We start from the raw sequence: 18,840 nt of genomic DNA, 5'->3' as shown, positions 1-18,840 counted from the left end.
ATGGAAAAAAGACGGTCTCTTCAATAAATGGTGTTGGGAAGATCGGACAGCTAATGAAACTAAACCATTCTCTTACACCATACACAAAGATAAACTTGAAATGGATAAAAGACCTCAACGTGAGGCAGGAATCTATCAAAATCCTAGAGGAGAACATAGGTAGTAACCTCTTCAATGCAGCAACTTCTTTGTCTCCAAAGGCAAAAAAAAGTAAGAGTAAAAATGAACTTTTGGAACTTTATCAAGATCAAAAGCTTCTGCACAGCATAGGAAACAGCCAATAATACAACCCACGAAATGGGAGAATGGGAGAAGATATTCACAAATGACACTACAGACACAGGGCTGATATCCAAGATCTATAAAGAACTCCTCAATGTCAACACACACAAAACAGACAATCATGTCAAAAAAATGGGCAGAAGACATGAACAGACACTTCTCCAAAGTAGACATACAAATGGTAACAGACACATGAAAAAATGTTCATCATCATTAGCCATCAGGGAGGTTCATATCAAAACCACATTGAGATACCACCTTACTCCATTTAGAATGGCCAAAATCAACAAGACAGTAAATAAGTGTTGGAGAGGATGTGGAGAAAGGGTAACCCTCTTACACTGTTGGTGGGAATGCAAGTTGGTGCAGCCACTTTGTAAAACACGGTGGAGATTCCTTAAGAAATTAAAAATAGGGCTTCCCTATGACCCTGCAATTGCACTACTGGGTATTTACCCCAAAGATATAGATGTAGTGAAAAGAAGGGCCATTTGTACCCCAGTGTTTATAGCAGCAATGGCCACAATTACCAAACTATGGAAGGAGCCAAGATGACCTTCAACAGACAAATGGATAAAGAAGATACGGACCATATATACAATGGAGTATTATGCCTCCATCCGAAAAGATGAATACCCAACTTTTATATCAACATGGACAGGACTGGAGGAGATTATGCTGAGTGAAATAAGTCAAGCAGAGAGAGTCAAGTATCACATGGTTTCACTTACTTGTGGAGCATAAGGAATAACACGGAGGACACTGGGAGATGGAGAGAAGAAGTGAGTTGAGGAAAATCGGAGAGGGAGACAAACCATGAGAGACTATGGACTCTGAGAAACAAACTGAGGGTTTTGGAGGGGCGGGGGAGGGTGTTGGGTGAACCTGGTGGTGGGTATTATTGGAGGGCACATACTGCGTGGAGCATTGGGTGTGGTGCATAAACAATGAATCTTGGAATACTGAAAAGAAATAAAAAGAAAGGGTGAAGAAGAACTTGGGAAAAAAAAAAAGAGAGAGACAGAGAGACAGAGACTCTACCCAGCTTTCTGCTAACCTACTGGGAACAGCTCCTAAGTCTCTGGATTTACTAGGATCTTGCCTGTGTAACTTGTTTTCCAGGGCCAGTTTTTATTTTCCATGGGATAATACTAGAAAATGTTACAGAATAAAAAGTGAAAAGGGAACATCAGAAACTTATCTAGGAAAGTGAACTGTCCTTTCACATCAACAACTATCCAGAAGAGCTTCATGCCCACGTTCAACTTCATTTCATGTTAAGAATCCCTTATTAATATCTTAGAATGTTATACTATTTTTCTCTTTGGCCACAATCTCAATGAGTTATTTTGCTCTTGAAATCAAGAAAGACTAAGAAAGAAATGCTCTAGATTAATCAAGAAGGAGCTACTTTTAAGAGATGAGAAGCTCATAGATCTGAGCGTGTGGTCATGCCTGAAATTGGTCCTTCTGCAGCTCTATGTCTGATGATATGCGCCCTACAAATGGCTCCTTCCTGCACACAGCTAGCTGTCTCAGGGGATCCAACCCTTCCTGACTGTACCTTTGCCTCTGAAACTCGCTCAGTCTAGTTTGTCTCCCGCCAAAGTTCTTTCTTTCCTTTGGTTCCTGTTCCATTTTTGCTTCTCCCTTGATACTTAACACTTTTGACTGTCTTATTGGTTCCCTACCTTTACAGAAGCTGTCTGGTTCCCCTTTTCCAATCAGTCCTATCTCATTTCTTTACGCATTTCTAAGAACTTGCCTAGAAGGAGGGTTTTAATCTTCACATCAGGGTTCTAGATGTTCTTTTGGTCCTTGTTCCCCAGGAGTCTATGCTCACAACTGTGGCTCCCAGGTAGTGAATTCTCTTAAAGCTAAGGGGCTTCTTTCTTGGCAAATTGAAATATGCCCCAATTCCCTCAATCTAGCCCTTTGTTGTCACTCTCTGCTGCCCTCCAGCGGTTGCTGAGAGGATGCAGTGGTTAGTAGTTAGATCCATGGCCTGGCTCTTTTGGCCTTTCCATGACCTATAAGTATTCACTAGTAGCACACTAAAGGCATTGCAGTTTCAGAGATAAGATTTGTGTTCAGAACCTATCAGGCTTTAAATTCCACCAGCACTACTGCAACAGCCTTTGATACTGTTACCCCCAGAGAAATTCATGTGATGACTCGTCCTTTCTCCTGAAGATGTGACTATCTCAGAAATTTACCAATTTACCAATTCCAGATTTGTGGGTATGCAGATTCATGCTGCATGCTGAGGTATGGGAGAAACCTGAGTTTCTGAGGCTCAGTTTGCTGGTAAACGCAGAGAGCAGTACAGAGCTTTGCAAGAGCCCAGGTAGCATGCCTCATGGCTGACCTTGGTCTCTCTTATGATACAGCATTAGAAGATCACCAATGCTGTCCACAAGCAAAGGGAGTAACTGCCAGATGGCTTTTCCTGCACTTATGCTTACTAGCTCGTCCCACAAGAGCCAAAATGGAATGAATCGCTAGCCTCTGAGTGGATGACTTTGCTATGAGGCTATCCAGTGTGATGTTGGCACCAACCCATTTTAAAAGTGGCAGTCATTCTATTGGAGCAAAGGGGTAGAAGGTTGTTTCAGACTAGACACATACTTCGAGAAAAAGTCCTTCTAGCTGGAAGGGCTGTTCGATGTTCTGCTGGAACTCCCAAGTGGCAGAGCTCTGCCTCTGGGTTAAAGCAGGAAGTACTAGACAACTCTGTTGACCAAGCTTTAGATTACACTTCCCACTTAACCCAAGACTGTGCCAATATGGGTTGACAGCAACAATGGATAATGTTAACCGGGGGGAAGGGGGAGGTGGGTGGTGGGGGAGCCATGAATCAAAGGCCAAACCCAATTCATGGGGAAATATATCCCAAATCTGGTGTTTTGTTTCCTGCTATCCAAAAGATTATCCACAACTACCCCTAACTAAAGGTCTTTCGCCCACTCCTTGTCTCCACATAACTGCCATTGTGTGGCTTAAGGATCCTGACAGGGCCCATAGTGCCTGCCATTCATGAGTCAGCAGTTCCAGACACACAAACTCTAAAAGAGAGGTTCCTCAAAGAGGCTCAGAAGCTACCTCTTTAGCAAGCACAAATGTGCAAAGAATCAAATGTTTGCCACCCACACTCCTGCTCAGTGGCTATGCTTTGTCTCTGAGGAAAAAGCAAAGCCCCTAGGAAATACACAGGGGGTATTCATCAGACCTTCCACTGTCCTTCCAAAGACCCCAACTACTCTCCGTTGTGAAAAATCAATGAGGAATCTACCTCTTATAAAGATCATGGTCTCATTGTGGTTGGCATCCGCTACTAATATTTGCTCCTTCTCTGAAACAATTCCATGAGACTTTAAGAAATCAGACTTCCAAATTGCTAAAGCGATTTCCATAGTGAGAGGATAATGAATAGAAAATGGCCTTCCCAACATGCTGTGATGTCATTTAGCCCATTAAAATGTCTGGGTTTTTCCTATGTGATTTTTTATACCAAATACCAAAGACTTGTACTCTGCTTGGATATTATTTCACGACAGCCAGGTCTGGAAAAAAAAAAAATGGATTCTGTGTTTAAAAAAATAAACAAAACCTAGAGACAGAGTTTCCGAGCTCTCCTCCTCTCTAGGTAAGAGCTTGGTATGAGGTAAGACAAAGTTTCGGCAGCTTTAGAATAGACTCTCTTCCAATCAACCAAAGGTGTTCAGTAAATCCCAGGACATGTTACATATTATTGGCAATTCCTTCTATGAATGTGCCTGGATGGCCCAGTTATAACACCCCAGGCAAGGTAAGGAAAGAGACCTTATTTGCAGTGGCTGCAGCAGCATCCCTGTGGCTGAAGACCTCATTTACCTGGGCCCCATCCTGTGTGTGCAGATCCAGCCTTGACTTATATGAGGTCAAAAGTCCAGCCCCTCTTCATGAGAATGTTGCTCATTAGACTTGTTGGGCAGGGCAAAAGAAAAGAGTACGCAATTTAATTCCAAAAGCAAAATTTCTTTGGCTAGGATCAAGTTAGGATGGGGAGTGGAAGAGGCAGCTGTACATGGTTGGTCTCTTGAGCTCTTCTCAGGTCTGCACACCCAACAGTAGCCAAGAGGACTGATTTCGCCCATATACCCCTAACAGGACCAACATCGGAATTCATTCAACATCTCCAAAGAAATATACAATTATTTCTCTCAGGTCCTATAGTTGTTTTTAAGGCAAGTTAAGTGCCTGCAATGGAAATGCACCGTGTTTACTTTAGACTGAAGGTTTAGAAATTGGGGAATAACTGGCCTAGGGGGAATGTCACCAGCTCCATCTAAAAAAAGCCGTAGATATCTTGGGATGGTTTGCTGTTTAAGAGTCGTTGCCAACAAGCTCTATTCAGGAGATCTGATGCAATGTCACAACCTAGTTCATTCAGCTCTATAAACACTTAGGATATCGGAAGTAAATAAGAGTCGGGGCCAAGGAACAGAAAATGTTACTGAAGAAAAGAACCCATTCAACTTTTCCTGTTGGCCAAATATGTAAGGTGAACAGCCAGAGATTAAATGAGTAATGTAAATAATTAATTAATCTGGGGAAGTTAAGATGCCCTCACAATGAATGTGAGTTACAGAAAAGTGAAATGTTCCAGGGTAGCCCACAATAAGCAGGGTTTGATGAGAAGTATAGGACATTAAGAAAAAAAAAAAAAAAAGAAAGAAAGAAAGAAAAAGAAAAAAAAGAGGTCTATGAGGAAAGTAAAGAAGAAGAGAAGTTGAGAAATGGGGGGTTTAAAGAGATTAGTCTAATTCTTTTAAGATTTTATTTATTTATTTGACAGAGAGATCACAAGTAGGCAGAGAGGCAGGCAGAGAGAGAGGGAGAAGCAGTCTCCCTGCTGAGCAGAGAGCCCGATGTGGGGCTCGATCCCAGGATCCTGAGATCATGACCTGAGCTGAAGGCAGAGGCTTAACCCACTGAGCCATCCAGGTGCCCCAAGATTAGTCTAATTCTTAAAAGAAGGAAAGATAGTTGAGATCCTAGTTAAACAGACCCCCATCTGTTTTTAAACAAAACTTAAAACTGGCTATTTTCTATGCTTAAAACACTTTCCTCCCTTACCAATGCCTGCATTTCTTTCAGTTTAACTTTCTACTTTTCAAATGATTTTATATATTTGATGTATATGAAATATATAATTTTATATATTTAAATGATTTTAAATATTTTATAACTACTTAGGCTCACAAAGATCTCTCCACTCTAAGGCCTCTTTCTGCATTTATAGATACATTGTTCATATAAAGGTCTTCTATCCCAACCAGAGGATAAGCTGAAGTCGATTTTCCCACATCTTTGACTCTGGGCTGATCCTGTAACCAGCTCTGGCCAACAGAATGTGGTGGGAATGAGGGCTTGCCAGTTCCAAGGGTAGACCTCAACTCAAGAAATTTCCCCTTATTCTCTTGGAACCTGCCAATATGTCAAGTGATCCAGCCTGGGTTAGGCAGCTGGTTGGTGAGAGATCACAGGGAGCAGAGAAGAGTCCACCTAGCTAAGGCATCCTAGACCAGGCAGCCCCTAGCCAGTCTAGCCTCTAGCCAATCTGACCTCAGTATATGAAGAGTGAGCCCACTGAAGCTATCCTGATTGCCAATCTGTAGAATCTCGAGTTAAATAAATGCTCCTTCTATTAAGACAACACATTTTGGGGCACTCTGCTATGCAGCAAAACATACCGAAATAATTGAAACATACAAAATGCTCCATCCTTCCAATGTAATACTTATGACAGTGTGACTTATATTAAAATTAAGTATTTGCTGGTCACCTCTTTGCTCCTGGGGGACAGAGACTGTATTATATTCATTTGTGGATTCCCACCGTACCTGGGTTGTGCTTTTGTTCACAGGAGGCACTCAGTGTGATAAAAGAAGTTGAAATGAAAATCAACTGAAGTTCAAATTCTATTGTTCATCAGCACTATATGCACTTACTGCTTATCTACAAAAGAAAAACTCCAACCATAGCGTCGTTAAAGAATCAGATCACTACTGAGAATCTAGTATTGGCCTTGTATTGCAATTCCAATTATGAAGCATTATGGGCCGGCTGTTACTAGGACTTGTGGTGCCCACACCACTTCAAAATCGTTATTAAGTGAGCCCTTTACGGCGTCCTTGTCAAGATTTCACACTGACCCAAGTCTGGATTTTGATAGAAATCTGCACATATATTTGACATATGAATGTGAACTCGTACTGCAAACCCACTTTTATGAACTTGGAAGTTTAGAAAGCTTAAAGCAGCAAAGGAGAATTTGATTTGTACTGTCTAATTCACATTATGATTAACAGCAGGTTTTCTACGCCCGGAAGTCTGACAAATGAGAGGAGGACATTCATGTGCGTTAACTACGAGGCACTTGGCACGTGTGAAATATCATGAAAGCTTGTGTATTCAAAGTGTCATTTTACTCTTTACCCTATGAATTAGGAAACTGAGACTAGACGGGACAGGTGGGAAAGGATGAATAGTTTTGCCGTCCATATCTGATTTGCTTCCTAATTGAATTTCTGTAGCTTTTAAATGACACTCTGCTATTATGAGATGATCTCTCCTAGAGATGATCTCATCAAATATTCCATGTTTTGATTATTTTAACAGTTACTGTTCACTTGACGGTGTCTGAGACAGTCTCAAGCAAGAGAACAGGAGAGTACGCTCAGATGGAGGAAGCTCATAAGCCAGTGAGGCAGATACAGATGATGACAGCGAAAGAACATCCTTGCTGTCTTGTGACTGTGTGGTCCTCCATGGGCCTATACGCTGTAATCTGCCCTAACTTCCACTTCTTCTTCTAACTCCTGCCCTGCCTGTTTAATATTGTTAGCACAGACTAATAAAGAAATGGAGATGAATCAGTTAATAAGCTGGAACACTGAATCAGGACCTAAAGAGGTTGGGCCCAGCTGGAATGATACAAATCTATGTTGTCAATAATACGAAAGAAAAACTAAATCAGCTGTATAAGGACTGCATGATGCCTGGGTAAGCATGCTACACAAAGGCCCAGTTACTAACAGAGGACGCTCAGTGAATCAGGAGAGGAAGCCTGTCCCCCAAACTGGGATGGATGAATAAAAACATAAAGAATCAGAGGGTCAGAGTTAAGTGAGATAGATTTCAACCAACTTAAGAAATAGCTTCCTAATAATCAGACTGTCCTAAGGCGGCCTATGCTGCTTTGGGGAGGTGAGTTCTCTTCAAGGGGGATACGCGAGCATAGTCTGGGGTGCTGTACAGGGTTTCAGGTATCAAGCCAAAGGTTATACTGCATGATTTTCGAAATTGGCCCCCAACCCCAAAATTCCATAACCCTATTACAGGATTCCAAAGGGAACATGCAAAAGGACAATATACTCAAAGACACTTAATCGTGCTTCACTCAAAGTCAACCTATCTCTTTTGGAGACACACACCAAGACACACTCTCCTTATGGTCTGAGCATCTCCACAGTTCAGAAGAGGTCTCCCTCTAAAAGGACGTTTGTGTAAAATAAGCTATGGGAATGACTAGAGATTAATATTTGCAGCCTGGGCTGTGGAGGGATCATTTTCTTCACAATGATTCAATCTATTGGGGCCCGCTGCTCCTGAGCCTCAGCCTGAGACCTGGGAAGTTCTTCCAGATGACCTAGGTTAGAAAAGTTGAAGCTGTTTTAACAGAGACGGCCGTAACTAGGAATCAGGTGATAGATTCAATAAGAAGAGTCATACTCTTCTTAGGAGTAAAATTTTGAAGTTCTGGTTTCTCCTGCTAAAATTTCATAAAAGGAACTCTGAGAACAGAAATGCAATGGCAAACAGGAACTTAAGGGTAAACAACAGCGCTCGCTGAGAGCTCACAAGAATCTGAGCATTCTTCCCCGGCTCAGATACATCCTATTTTGGCTGTGCTGTCTAACGCACTCCCTTAGTTAACATTTTCTGCAAACGCTAGTCGCTTTCCATAGGGACCAAAACCACAAACTAGAGAGAGCGACCACGCTTCCCTCTCATGAATAGTGAGAAAGGAAAAATTTTTCCTTGGGTATGTCTCTCCAATGAAATTCAGCGTCTGCTTTCCAAGAAAAGCCAATTGGCTCAGAAGTTTCTGAGAAGAAACAGGGGAGAAAAGTGCAACAGACAACACTCCCCAAACCCTAAAGCAAAAATCCCAATCTTTCAGCCTCACATCTGCCAAGGGCTTAAAACCTGTCTCTGTTAAGTGGCTGAATCCACAGGTGGAAGCTCTTCAGTGTGGAGAGAGATACTTGGCTCCATTTGTGACCATGCTGGGAAAGCCTTTATGTGTAGGAGAACCCCCAACTCGGCCCCCAAATATTAAGTTGACACACGTTTCTGGGACGCGGCCTGAATCCTCAAACTTTGGCGGGTCTATAGAGAGACAATTTTCTGTTTTCTCCTTAACAGGGCTTTCCAGAATTGTCGTCAGATGACAGATTACACCACCCATCCACAAGGATGCAGGGGTAGCTCTGGCTATCCATTATGGGTTAAAAGCTGTTCCGGCATGAATCGAGTCACAGTGGTAAGGAGCCTACCAATACAAGGGGTCCTATAGCTTTAAGAAATACTCTGGGCATCTAAAAGTTTTCAGAATGCAAACTATGTCAGCTCTGAAAACAAGAGGCACTGCATCATTATGGCAGGAGAAACAAAGCCAGCCCCCTTTTTAAAACAGACAAAAAAAAAAAGATTGTTTTAATAGGAGAGAAGCATCAGTCATTGATTCTTACTTCATTCACACTTTCTATCCAACCCCATCCATCTTCAGAGTGAAGAGATGACAGAGCCCAGTTAACTCTCTCCCTCTTTCGGCCCCCGCCCATCCTGTTCCTCTCCACCCAAACCACCAAGGCCTACCAACCTACCCATTTCAATCTGCAAGCCACAGCCCTCCAGAATGACTCTTTCTATCCGCCGGGCTTGGGAAACTCGGGTATGGCCGAGTACCGGCGTTCACCCATGTTACTTTAACAGGGTTGCCCGCCAGGTTAGCACCACCAGGTCGGGGCCTTTGCTAATCTAATCACCTTCTAAAAACACCACTTAGTCACTCATGGCTGACCACATTCTACAAAGGAGGGGCTGGGAAGACATAAGGAAGGCAACAGAAAAGGGTCAACAAGCCAAACCAACAATCCACAACGTAAAATATTTCATTTTTCTTTAAATGCTGCCGCCCTCATTCTCTCTGCAGACAAAAGTGTCCTCCGGGCAGGCAGTCTCTGCATCGGTGCACCTGCTCAGCATTGGTTTGCCGAGTTATCTTTTTGCTGTGTCTGCAGAAGCCAACTAGAGCACAATGGGTCACATCACTTGAGGGTCACTTGAGTCCCTCTAGTCTCTGGGTCCCTCCGCCCACCTCCTGCCTTTCCTTCTACCCACAAAACCTTTAACTCCACCATAGCTAAGGATCCCAGATAGCTAAATAAAAGAGGTGGCCTCAAACACAGGGAAAAACCCTTAGGTCTCCAGTGTGAATCGCCAACGCCAATCCCCCTCCCCTCCCCTTTTCCTTAAGACCTGATGGTCTTCAGTCACACATCTTAAAAGAAAAACAAAAAACAAAAACACAAAGACTTACTTGTCTCAAGTCGATGAAGGCCAACTGCAGCGTGTCCTCCTGGAACCCAGGCACCGGGCCGGATCTGGCAAACTCTGTGGGAAAGAAAAGAGGATAAAAAGCGCCTTTAACTAACCATGGACAGGGAGATTGGCAGACGGATGACAGGGAAGACAAGAGAGGCTGGGGGAGAGGAGGACCAAGCTTCTAAGGAGTCATGTCTCTCTCCCTTCAGCTTCTTTGTTTGCCCTTCAAAATTCGTGTCATCAAAACACCATTAATTCCAGCATCCTGACAGCAAGGAAACTGTACTAATTCGACCTGAAATTTATTCCCATGAGCCGCGCTGGGCTTCAGAATGTTTGTTTTGTGAATGGACAAACAACTTGCAAAGGAGGAGGGAGTGGGGGAGAGAAAAAAGTTTTTCCTCTCAACACAATAAAATCTTCAGCTGTGAAACTCTTTTCAGTTCCGAAAGCTATTTATATTTTAGATCGCTGAAGGAATTTTCTAATTTCACGCCTGTCACCTCATTCCCCAAGCATTTATCAAAAAATATTCCCTGCCACATCATTAATTATTCCCTCACTGATTATTTGTATTATCTCATGACTACATTATTGCCAACACACACACACACACACACACACACACACACACACACCCCGCAGAAGCTGTCCGGATCTACTGCTTAGCTCTTGAGCAAAGGAGTATTTGCAGATATGAAAAGGCCCATCTAAATAAATCTCGCTGCAAAAGCTTAGGGAACATTTGCACATGTCCATCCTACTGGTGTACTCTTTGTCCTTGACTTCTACTTCTTTTCCACTCCCGAAAATTCTTTGTTCTCTTCCTGCTACCACAGTTTAGTCTTTGGTCAAAGAGACCACATGAATGTTATTTGCAATTTACACTAGCGCCTTGGGTACAAGCTCAGTTTATGGCTCTGTCTTGTACATCATTAACAAGAAGACAACTGCACAGGGCTATAGGGACAGACACTAGTTACAGTTAAGAATGTCAAGTTTTATCGTCCCTAAGCCCAGCTTATTATGAAATCAAAAGGTCTCATTTAAGCTCCCTACACATATGCGTGCATGCGCGTGCGCGCACACACACACACACCATACAGAGAGAGAGAGAAAATTCAAGAGTCGGATAGTTACTATGTCTTGAATTCTGTCTGTAAAGCCAAAGTGCGATAGACATTTAATATCAATCTACTATTTACCTCAAAAATAACTCGAGTATTGGCTCAAAGCAAATATGAAAAGGAATGTTTTCCTTTCAATTATGTTCTTTCTCTGGGAATGAATTTAAGAAATTATACAGACTCGGTATCATACTTTTCTTCTGAAATTAAGGAAAACTACTTGCAACATCCAGTAGCTGGATAGATTTAAATGATGATTTGTGAACAATTATAGGAATTCCTTTTTTTTTTTTAATATTTTCCATCTGGGGCTTCTTAGACATAATAGGTTTTCATAACATCCTTGTCCTACTTAAAAAAAATAATGCTAACAAGTTAAGTTGCAGGGATTATGGAAACATCATGTGAAATACAATTTAATACAATTTATTAAGCTAACATATAGCACAGATGTATTCTACCACTGCACACAAAATATTCTTACTTTAGACATTTCAACAAAAATGACTCTCGTAAGTGGAAGGAGAGAAATTGTATTTAGCATGATTAGCAGCACTAGGTTTCTATTTGCATTGAAAAGAAAATTCAAGTACCATTTGTAAGTTAATTCTATGATATTACAACCCAAATGACTCAAGTTTTACAAGAGGAAAATCCTACAACTGTACAAATACTTGATGAGGGCCATGTTAATCGAATGCCTGGCCACCTCTGTCCTTCCTATCTTACAGAAGCCATTCTGTGAGCTAACCTTGTAGATAGTGGCTGTTCAAGTCAGACATACAATTTTCCCATATTCTGCTCTTACAGAAAGCAGTTCTTTGAATTATAGCCACAGTCACTCTCTTTGACAGCCCTGATCGTCAGTGGTCAACTTAAATAAGCTTCCCAGGCCTGCTGGTTTCATCCAAGGTCAGTAGCTCTCCCCTACTGCTCCTGCAAGAGTTGAGGCTTTGTTGAATCATTTGAGGTACTGAAGTCCTCTTTGTCGGTGGAAACCTTTCTTGAGTCAAAGGCAGCCACGATCAAGGTGTTCTGCTTACCTACACATGTCCGACTCAGCAGAACTACCCTGGGATAAGTGGTTCAAATGCCTGAGAGCTGCTACCCATTCTCACATTTGCATCTTGAGCATGATCCCTGGGGCCTTGGGATGGTGCTGCCGAAGCCACGCAGGAATCCAGATGTGACACATGTTAGTTCTCACAGTCTGACTTTATAGGCTGCATTTTTATGACACACTGAATCTTCCAGTTTCCCAGAGGACAGGGTGGCCTTTTGGATTTGATTCTCCTTTTATAAATCAAAAGGAATCCAAGAGTGACAACTGCATCAAGGTATGGCAAAGTAGAGACTGATTTCACATACAGTTTACGGAAATGTCTAATTATCGTATGTTTGACTTCATGTTTGTATTTTTACCTCATTGTTTTATGCATCTAATTCTTGTCTTCTCATTAGATAAGGAAACTCCTTAAGGATAAGGACCAAACTGCTGAACCTAACAAGTATTTAAAATAGTAGATACTCAACAGATACTCATTTATTCATTAAATAAGTTACAAAAACAGCAAGATTTGTTAATCACACATATTCTTCACTACCAACGAAAGTCTGAGGATTGCAACAGGTAATGAATGTGTCCTTAACATGAGTATCAAAAAGCAGGATTTAGGAATTTATGAGTTCCTTAAAACCAGATGCAAAATGATTGAGGGGCTGGGTTTTGAAGTCATACTAGCAGAGTTTGAGCCCAAGATACGGGGTCTATGGGAATGGGCAAATTACTTAATCTCCTTAAAGCTTCAATGGCTTTTTCTCAAAAATGAAGAAAAGAGTACATTCCTTATGGTGCTACTATGAGGATTAAATGAAATAACACATACAAAGCAGTTGGCAAAGTGCCTGGCATATCATAATTGATTATCATTACAATTAGTTTTTTGTGTGAATATACAGTTCTCTGGGAAGAAGTTTCAGAGGCTTTACTGAATTCTCAGAGGGCTGGTGAGCCAACAAAAGTTAAAGAAATGCTGTTCTTGGGGCACCTGGGTGGCTCAGTGGGTTAAGCCTCTGCCTTTGGCTCAGGTCATGATCCCAGGGTCCTGGGATCAAGCCCCGAATGGGGGGGGGGGAGAACGGTCTCTGCTCAGCAGGGAGCCTGCTACATCCTCTCTCTGCCTGCCTTTCTGCCTACTTGTGATCTATCTGTCAAATAAGTTAAAATCTTAAAAAAAAATGTTTTTAAGGATTGTAAAAGTTACAGAAAAGAAGGTATATTGTTAAGTGAAGGCACAAGTGGGGAAAGAAAACCCCACAAAAAAAAGTATTTTGCTTAACAAATAGTCAACATTCCTTCACATTCTTACATACACTTAAGTCTATGAGATCTGGTAATCATTTTTTAAAACAATATTAATATCTCAAAAATATCCAGTAGGTTCACATTCCTAATAATCTTCATATTATAGTGATATAAAATTACCAAAAGAGAAAAAGAATGTATTCCATTAATTTCAAAATGCTTTCTAGACTTCTTGAAAGCTGATCTTAAAATTAAATAACACTGTCACTTAGAGGGGAAAGGAAAAAAAATTAAATAAACTTTAAAGTTATCTGGTACATTCACATTTGGCTGAAGAAAAAAACCATAAACACCATAAAACCTTAATTAGAATAAAATGGTAGAGTCAGATTAGAAGGGGTTTTGAGAAGTCAAAATAACTGTTTTAGTCTATAATCTGTATATCTAGATAGGACATCTGGGAGTTTATCAAGAGCAAGTTGTGAGAAACAAAATAAAAGCAGTTCTTTAGAACTGACCAAAGGAGAACAATCATGTTCTTAAGGGTATACAGAGTCACAAAATGACAGATCTGCTTTATGCAAATTGTCCATGGGGCAAGAACAATTTTCAAAAGAAGAAGAGCAACAAGGTAAAATTTCTTTCTTTTTTTTTTAAAAGATTTTATTTATTTATTTGACAGACAGAGATCACAGTAGGCAGAGAGGCAGGCAGAGAGAGAGAGAGGGAAGCAGGCTCCCTGCTGAGCAGAGAGCCTGATGTGGGGCTTGATCCCAGGACCCTGAGATCATGACCTGAGCCGAAGGCAGAGGCTTTAACCCACTGAGCCACCCAGGCGCTCCGATAAAATTTATTTCTGAAAAGCAAACTAGCACAATATCTGACAAATAGGTAAAACAGCAATTGTTGGAGGAAACCACAGTTGGTTTAAATAAGAGAAAGCTGTGAAGACAGCAGGCAAAACAGTAACCAGAGGGTCCCTGGATACATCATTTACTTTGGCTCCCAGCAACCGTTCAGGTCAGACACACAATGAAGATTGCCATCACCAGCCCCCATGAGAGGGATTCGAGGTTTGGTTCTGGCCAAAATGCCAGGTGAGAAAGAAAACTCCGTACCTAGGAGCCCAAAGTACGCTGGGTACTTGTTTATACCTTAGGATCATGTCAGGTCACATGTGGTTTTTGTGGGATCGAAAAAGTAAGAGCCACTGTTGCTGTATTCACATAATGGTTTCCTGGTATCTGGCTCCCTGAGGCCGCAGGTGAGGGGTGTGCCAGACTTGGAAGCGTGGCTCTGGGGAAGCTAACCCCTTCTTGCATCACTTCTCCGCAGCTCCACTAAGCTAATTACAGAGAGATGCTGAAAGACTCCCCAGGGAATCCACTCAGGGCCCTGCTGGTCAGAGAAAGGTCGGCCAGAACCTAAGGAATTAGAATTATGACCGAAGGAGCTAGATAGCCAGGACACAGGAAAAGGGGTTGTGGGGGGGGGGGCGGGGAACACCTTGTAGATGCCACTGATTCTACGGGTCTAAGTGTGTTTGCATGGACACGTGATCATAAAAACCACACAGCTTTATTTAGTCAGGGGAGGAACTCTGGCTGCACATTATTCCCTGCTTTTACACACCTTAAGTATAAAACTCACCACATCTCCAACCCCAAGAAGGGCAGAGGAGAGCACAGTCTCACTCGAACGGATTCTCCAAGTTCGGGGAGAGAAACCTGATGAAAAGTGATGATGCTAAAATCTGATCCCAAATGCCAAACCGGTACTCCAAACAGACTTACAATTACTATTCGTGTTTATTGTTCTAAATTCAATTCTCCAAGCTCCTTTTGCTCTGAAAGACCACGGAAAGCTAGGATGGAGAGACATGGCTTTTTAATTAAGAAAGAATTAATCTCCCATTAGCGAAGAAACGGCCCCCAGCAAGAAGGAACTTCCTCGCTCCTGCTATGTTAACGGGTCCATCTGTCTCCACCTGGCTGTCCCCCGACAGTACCGCTGAGAGGAAAGGATGGTCCTGGCACTTTCATGACTGGTGTCAGTGACAGCACATTTTCACCTGGAGAGAAAAGCTGTTTTATGCAGAATAAACCTAGAAAAGCAGAGAAGCTGATTTCTACTTCTTACTTAACATATAAGAAGAATCAGTAAACAGTCTAATGAAACTGGTTAGCTGAATCTAGTAAAGCAAAGTAAAAAATAATTCCATGCAAGTTTAAAAAGACAGCGATGGCAGAAGTTCCTACCATGTCATGGAGCCCAGGGGACACTGGGTGCATTTACGGAAATAAAGTGCTGTTCTTCGTCTGAAGAAATAATACTTTAAATGATGGATAAGAATCCGTAGCTGCCGTCACTAAATTAAACAGAGTGACTTTTGCCTTGTGTGGTTCTTTGCAGAGGAAGAAGGGTTGAGGAAAGTGAGGACCGTACCGAGTGGCAGAACAATGTCACACCCATGGCAATGGACTTTACCTTAATATTCCACAGAAAAATAAATAGCCAAAAGCATAGCAGAAGACGACCTAGGACTCAAGTCTACAACCTATAATCCTAAAGCTGAAGGATGCATTTCTAACTACTGAGGATTCCTGCGGATGAGAAAATGAAAGCCCAAAAGGTTAAGTCAGTGACCTAGTTAGAATCTGATCCTTCTGGGTCTGTCCTTCTATTATTTCAATATGCATCCCCCACCTGGAATGTCTAAAAGCAAATGTTCCCTTTATATGCATATTAAATATTCCTCCCCACTTAGTGAGGAATAATAAAATCATAAAAATATGCAGATTGGTACAAAGCCATAATTTTCCTCTAAAGTTCCTGAATGCTTCACAATTTTACAAAACAAGGGCCAACTGCATAATGTATATTTCAAAATTAGGGTGAAAAGAAGCTTCTCCCAATTAGCAATCAGTAGAGCTCCTGTGTATAATCTCTGGAAAGCTGAGGCTCTGCCATGAGAGAGGTGGGCTTCCTGAGAGATGAGAAAGACTCGTGCTCTGAAGTAGTAACTTTATATCCTTGGCATTTTTACTATGCTTTTAAGGACTTAATTTTATCCATGTGTTTGTTCAGCACTGATGATTCTGCTGCATGAACATATACACAAAGCTGTGGCTATCTGAAATTTTACAGAAGAAGTTGGAGAAGGATTCTGCAGGTCATTTAACATAACAGGGAAAAATCAAATTTCTAGAAAAGCACTGTCCAAAAAGAAACACAAGCCCCATATGTAATTGTAGGATTTCTAGTAGACACATTAAAAACAGAAACAAAATAATTAATTTAAAATTAGTAATATATCTTGTTTGCTCCAATATATACATGCATTTCAATTTTAACACAAAACTAATATTTTAGGGGTGCCTGAGTGGCTCAGACGGTTAAGCGCCGGCCTTCAGCTCAGGTCATGATCTCAGGGTCGTGGGATCCGTCCCACATCGGGCTCTCTCCTCAGCAGGGAGTCTGCTTTTCCCTCTTGCTCTCCCTTTGTGTTCTCCCTTTCTCTCTCTCTCAAATAATAAAGTAAAATCTTAAAAAAAAAAAGTGAAACTAATATTTTAAAAATTATTCATGTTTGGGACACTTTGCTGCCTCAGTCAGTGGAGCATGTGACTCGTGATCTCAGAGCTGTGAGTTCAAGTCTCACATTGGGCATGGTGATTCAGTATGTATTTTACATTTACAGCACATCTCCTTTTTTGACTAGCTACATTTCAAATGTTCAAATGGCCACTTAAGGCTGGTAGCTAGAGCATTGGACAACACAACTTTAGATGACATCATACTGTAATGTATGTAAATTAAAATTAATTGTGCCAAGGGGTGCCTGGGTGGCTAAGTTGGTTAACTGTCCAACTTTCAGTTTCGGCTCAGGTCAGGATCTCAAGGTGGTGAGATCCAGTCCTGTGTTGGGCTCTGGCACAGTGGGGAGTGTGCTTGGGGTTCTCTCTCTCTCCCTCTGCCCATCCCCCAGCTCATGTTTTTTCTCTCTCTCTCTCAAAAATTAAAAAAAAAATTTTTTTTTAAATTAATTCTGCCCAAGAACGACTTCAGATTTTGAAATGACAAAGAATGACCCTTCCTAAAATTCACAGCAGGTTGAATTCTATTTTTCACATTGGCTGTGAAATTAGTATTAAAGCAAATGCCCATGATGCTATACAATGGGTTCTACTCAGCTCATATTATAATATTATATATAATTATATATATTATAATTCCTATGCCCTCAGGGAGCTACATACTTTGTATAATACATTCTTCACCTTTCCTGTCAACACATTTTTCTATTACCTCTCTATTAATCCTGATATTTGTATTCTCATCTTTCTTCTCTTCAACCCATTTTTTTCTTTCTTACACATCTGCCCCCCTTATCTGTGGGGGGATATGTATCAACTCACCTAGTGGATGAGTACCGAACCCCATATATACATACTATGTTTTTTCCTGTACATACATACCTATGTTAATTTATAAAATAGGCACAGTAAGAGATCTACAAAAGAACAATTATAATAATATACTGTACTAAAAGTTATGTGAATGTGGTGTCTCTCTCAAAATATCTTATTGTACAATTCTCATCCTTCTTGTGATGACATGAGAAGATAAAATGCTTGTGTGATGAGATAAAGGAGATGAGAGATGTGGGCTTTATGACACAGTGTTAGTCTACTACTGACTTTCTGATGCTACCTTAGGAGGATCAACTGCTTCCAGATCACAGCTGATCTTGGGTAATGGAAACCGCAGGAAGGAAAACTATGGATAATTGGAAACTCTAGTACCTAATTTACTTATTTTTTCAATTTACCCTGTTGAAAGTGATCTCAAATCATTTTTGGAAAAAGCAGTAGGGTGTTCATTTTTTCAAATGATGACAGTTGATGAGTATGGAAGTTTCTGGGCAAAGTTTACTGCCTCAGTTTCCCCAACCAGTGATGACAGTGACAATCCTGATCTATAACTGCAAAACATTTTATAATGTGCAACAGAAAATAAATGCTGATTCCTTAAAAGGAAAAGGATCAAGACTCACTATCAGAACTCCAAACATGGTGGACGAGTATCATATCACACTATGAAAAATGCTGAAAGTCAGAGAAATGACTAAGGTAGGTTCCACATGGGAAGTTTCCAAAGTTAAAAAAGCTAGATTATTTTTTAAATTATATTAATATAATTCTTTCCAAACTGAGAGTAGTTAGTATTTCTTTGATATATATTTCATAGATGTTCCCACAATATGCTAGGAAAACTAAGTCTCATAATGTAAGCTGATGTCCACAAAAGATAGATGTATCATTAGATGAGATTCTAGTCCTTTCTAAAATCTGCTTATGTGACCTTGGGCCAATCATGTAAGGTTTTAGTACCAGATGTCTCTGCTGTAAAATGAAGGTATTTCACTTACTTAAAGCTATAGGACTAAATCAAATATATTCTTGAGTTCTG

At 41.1% G+C, this 18,840-nt stretch overlaps 1 protein-coding gene and 1 long non-coding RNA gene across 4 annotated transcripts in view; one reads left to right on the top strand and one right to left on the bottom strand.

The window, feature by feature from the left end:
• EXOC6B (exocyst complex component 6B) overlaps nt 1–18,840 on the bottom strand; it is a 604,005-nt gene that overhangs the window by 139,077 nt on the left and 446,088 nt on the right. For all 3 annotated transcript variants that reach the window (XR_014315086.1, XM_082744029.1, XM_082744030.1), the window contains one exon: nt 9,932–10,005. Coding sequence is in view for 2 of the 3 variants with exons in the window: in XM_082744029.1 (XP_082600155.1) it covers nt 9,932–10,005 (74 nt within the window). In the remaining variant the exon portion in view is untranslated. The remainder of the gene's footprint in view (nt 1–9,931; nt 10,006–18,840) is intronic.
• The window catches only part of LOC309871228, a 50,978-nt gene continuing 50,268 nt past the window's right edge, over nt 18,131–18,840 (top strand). Inside the window, exon 1 of the long non-coding RNA XR_014315093.1 lies at nt 18,131–18,500. This is a non-coding gene — a long non-coding RNA (uncharacterized lncRNA). The remainder of the gene's footprint in view (nt 18,501–18,840) is intronic.

The sequence above is a fragment of the Mustela nivalis genome (genome assembly GCF_964662115.1).
Source record: "Mustela nivalis genome assembly, chromosome: 8".
NCBI lineage: Eukaryota > Metazoa > Chordata > Mammalia > Carnivora > Mustelidae > Mustela > Mustela nivalis.
The sequence above is the reverse complement of the archived record's forward strand: the minus strand, read 5'-3'. Positions and strand labels throughout refer to the sequence as shown.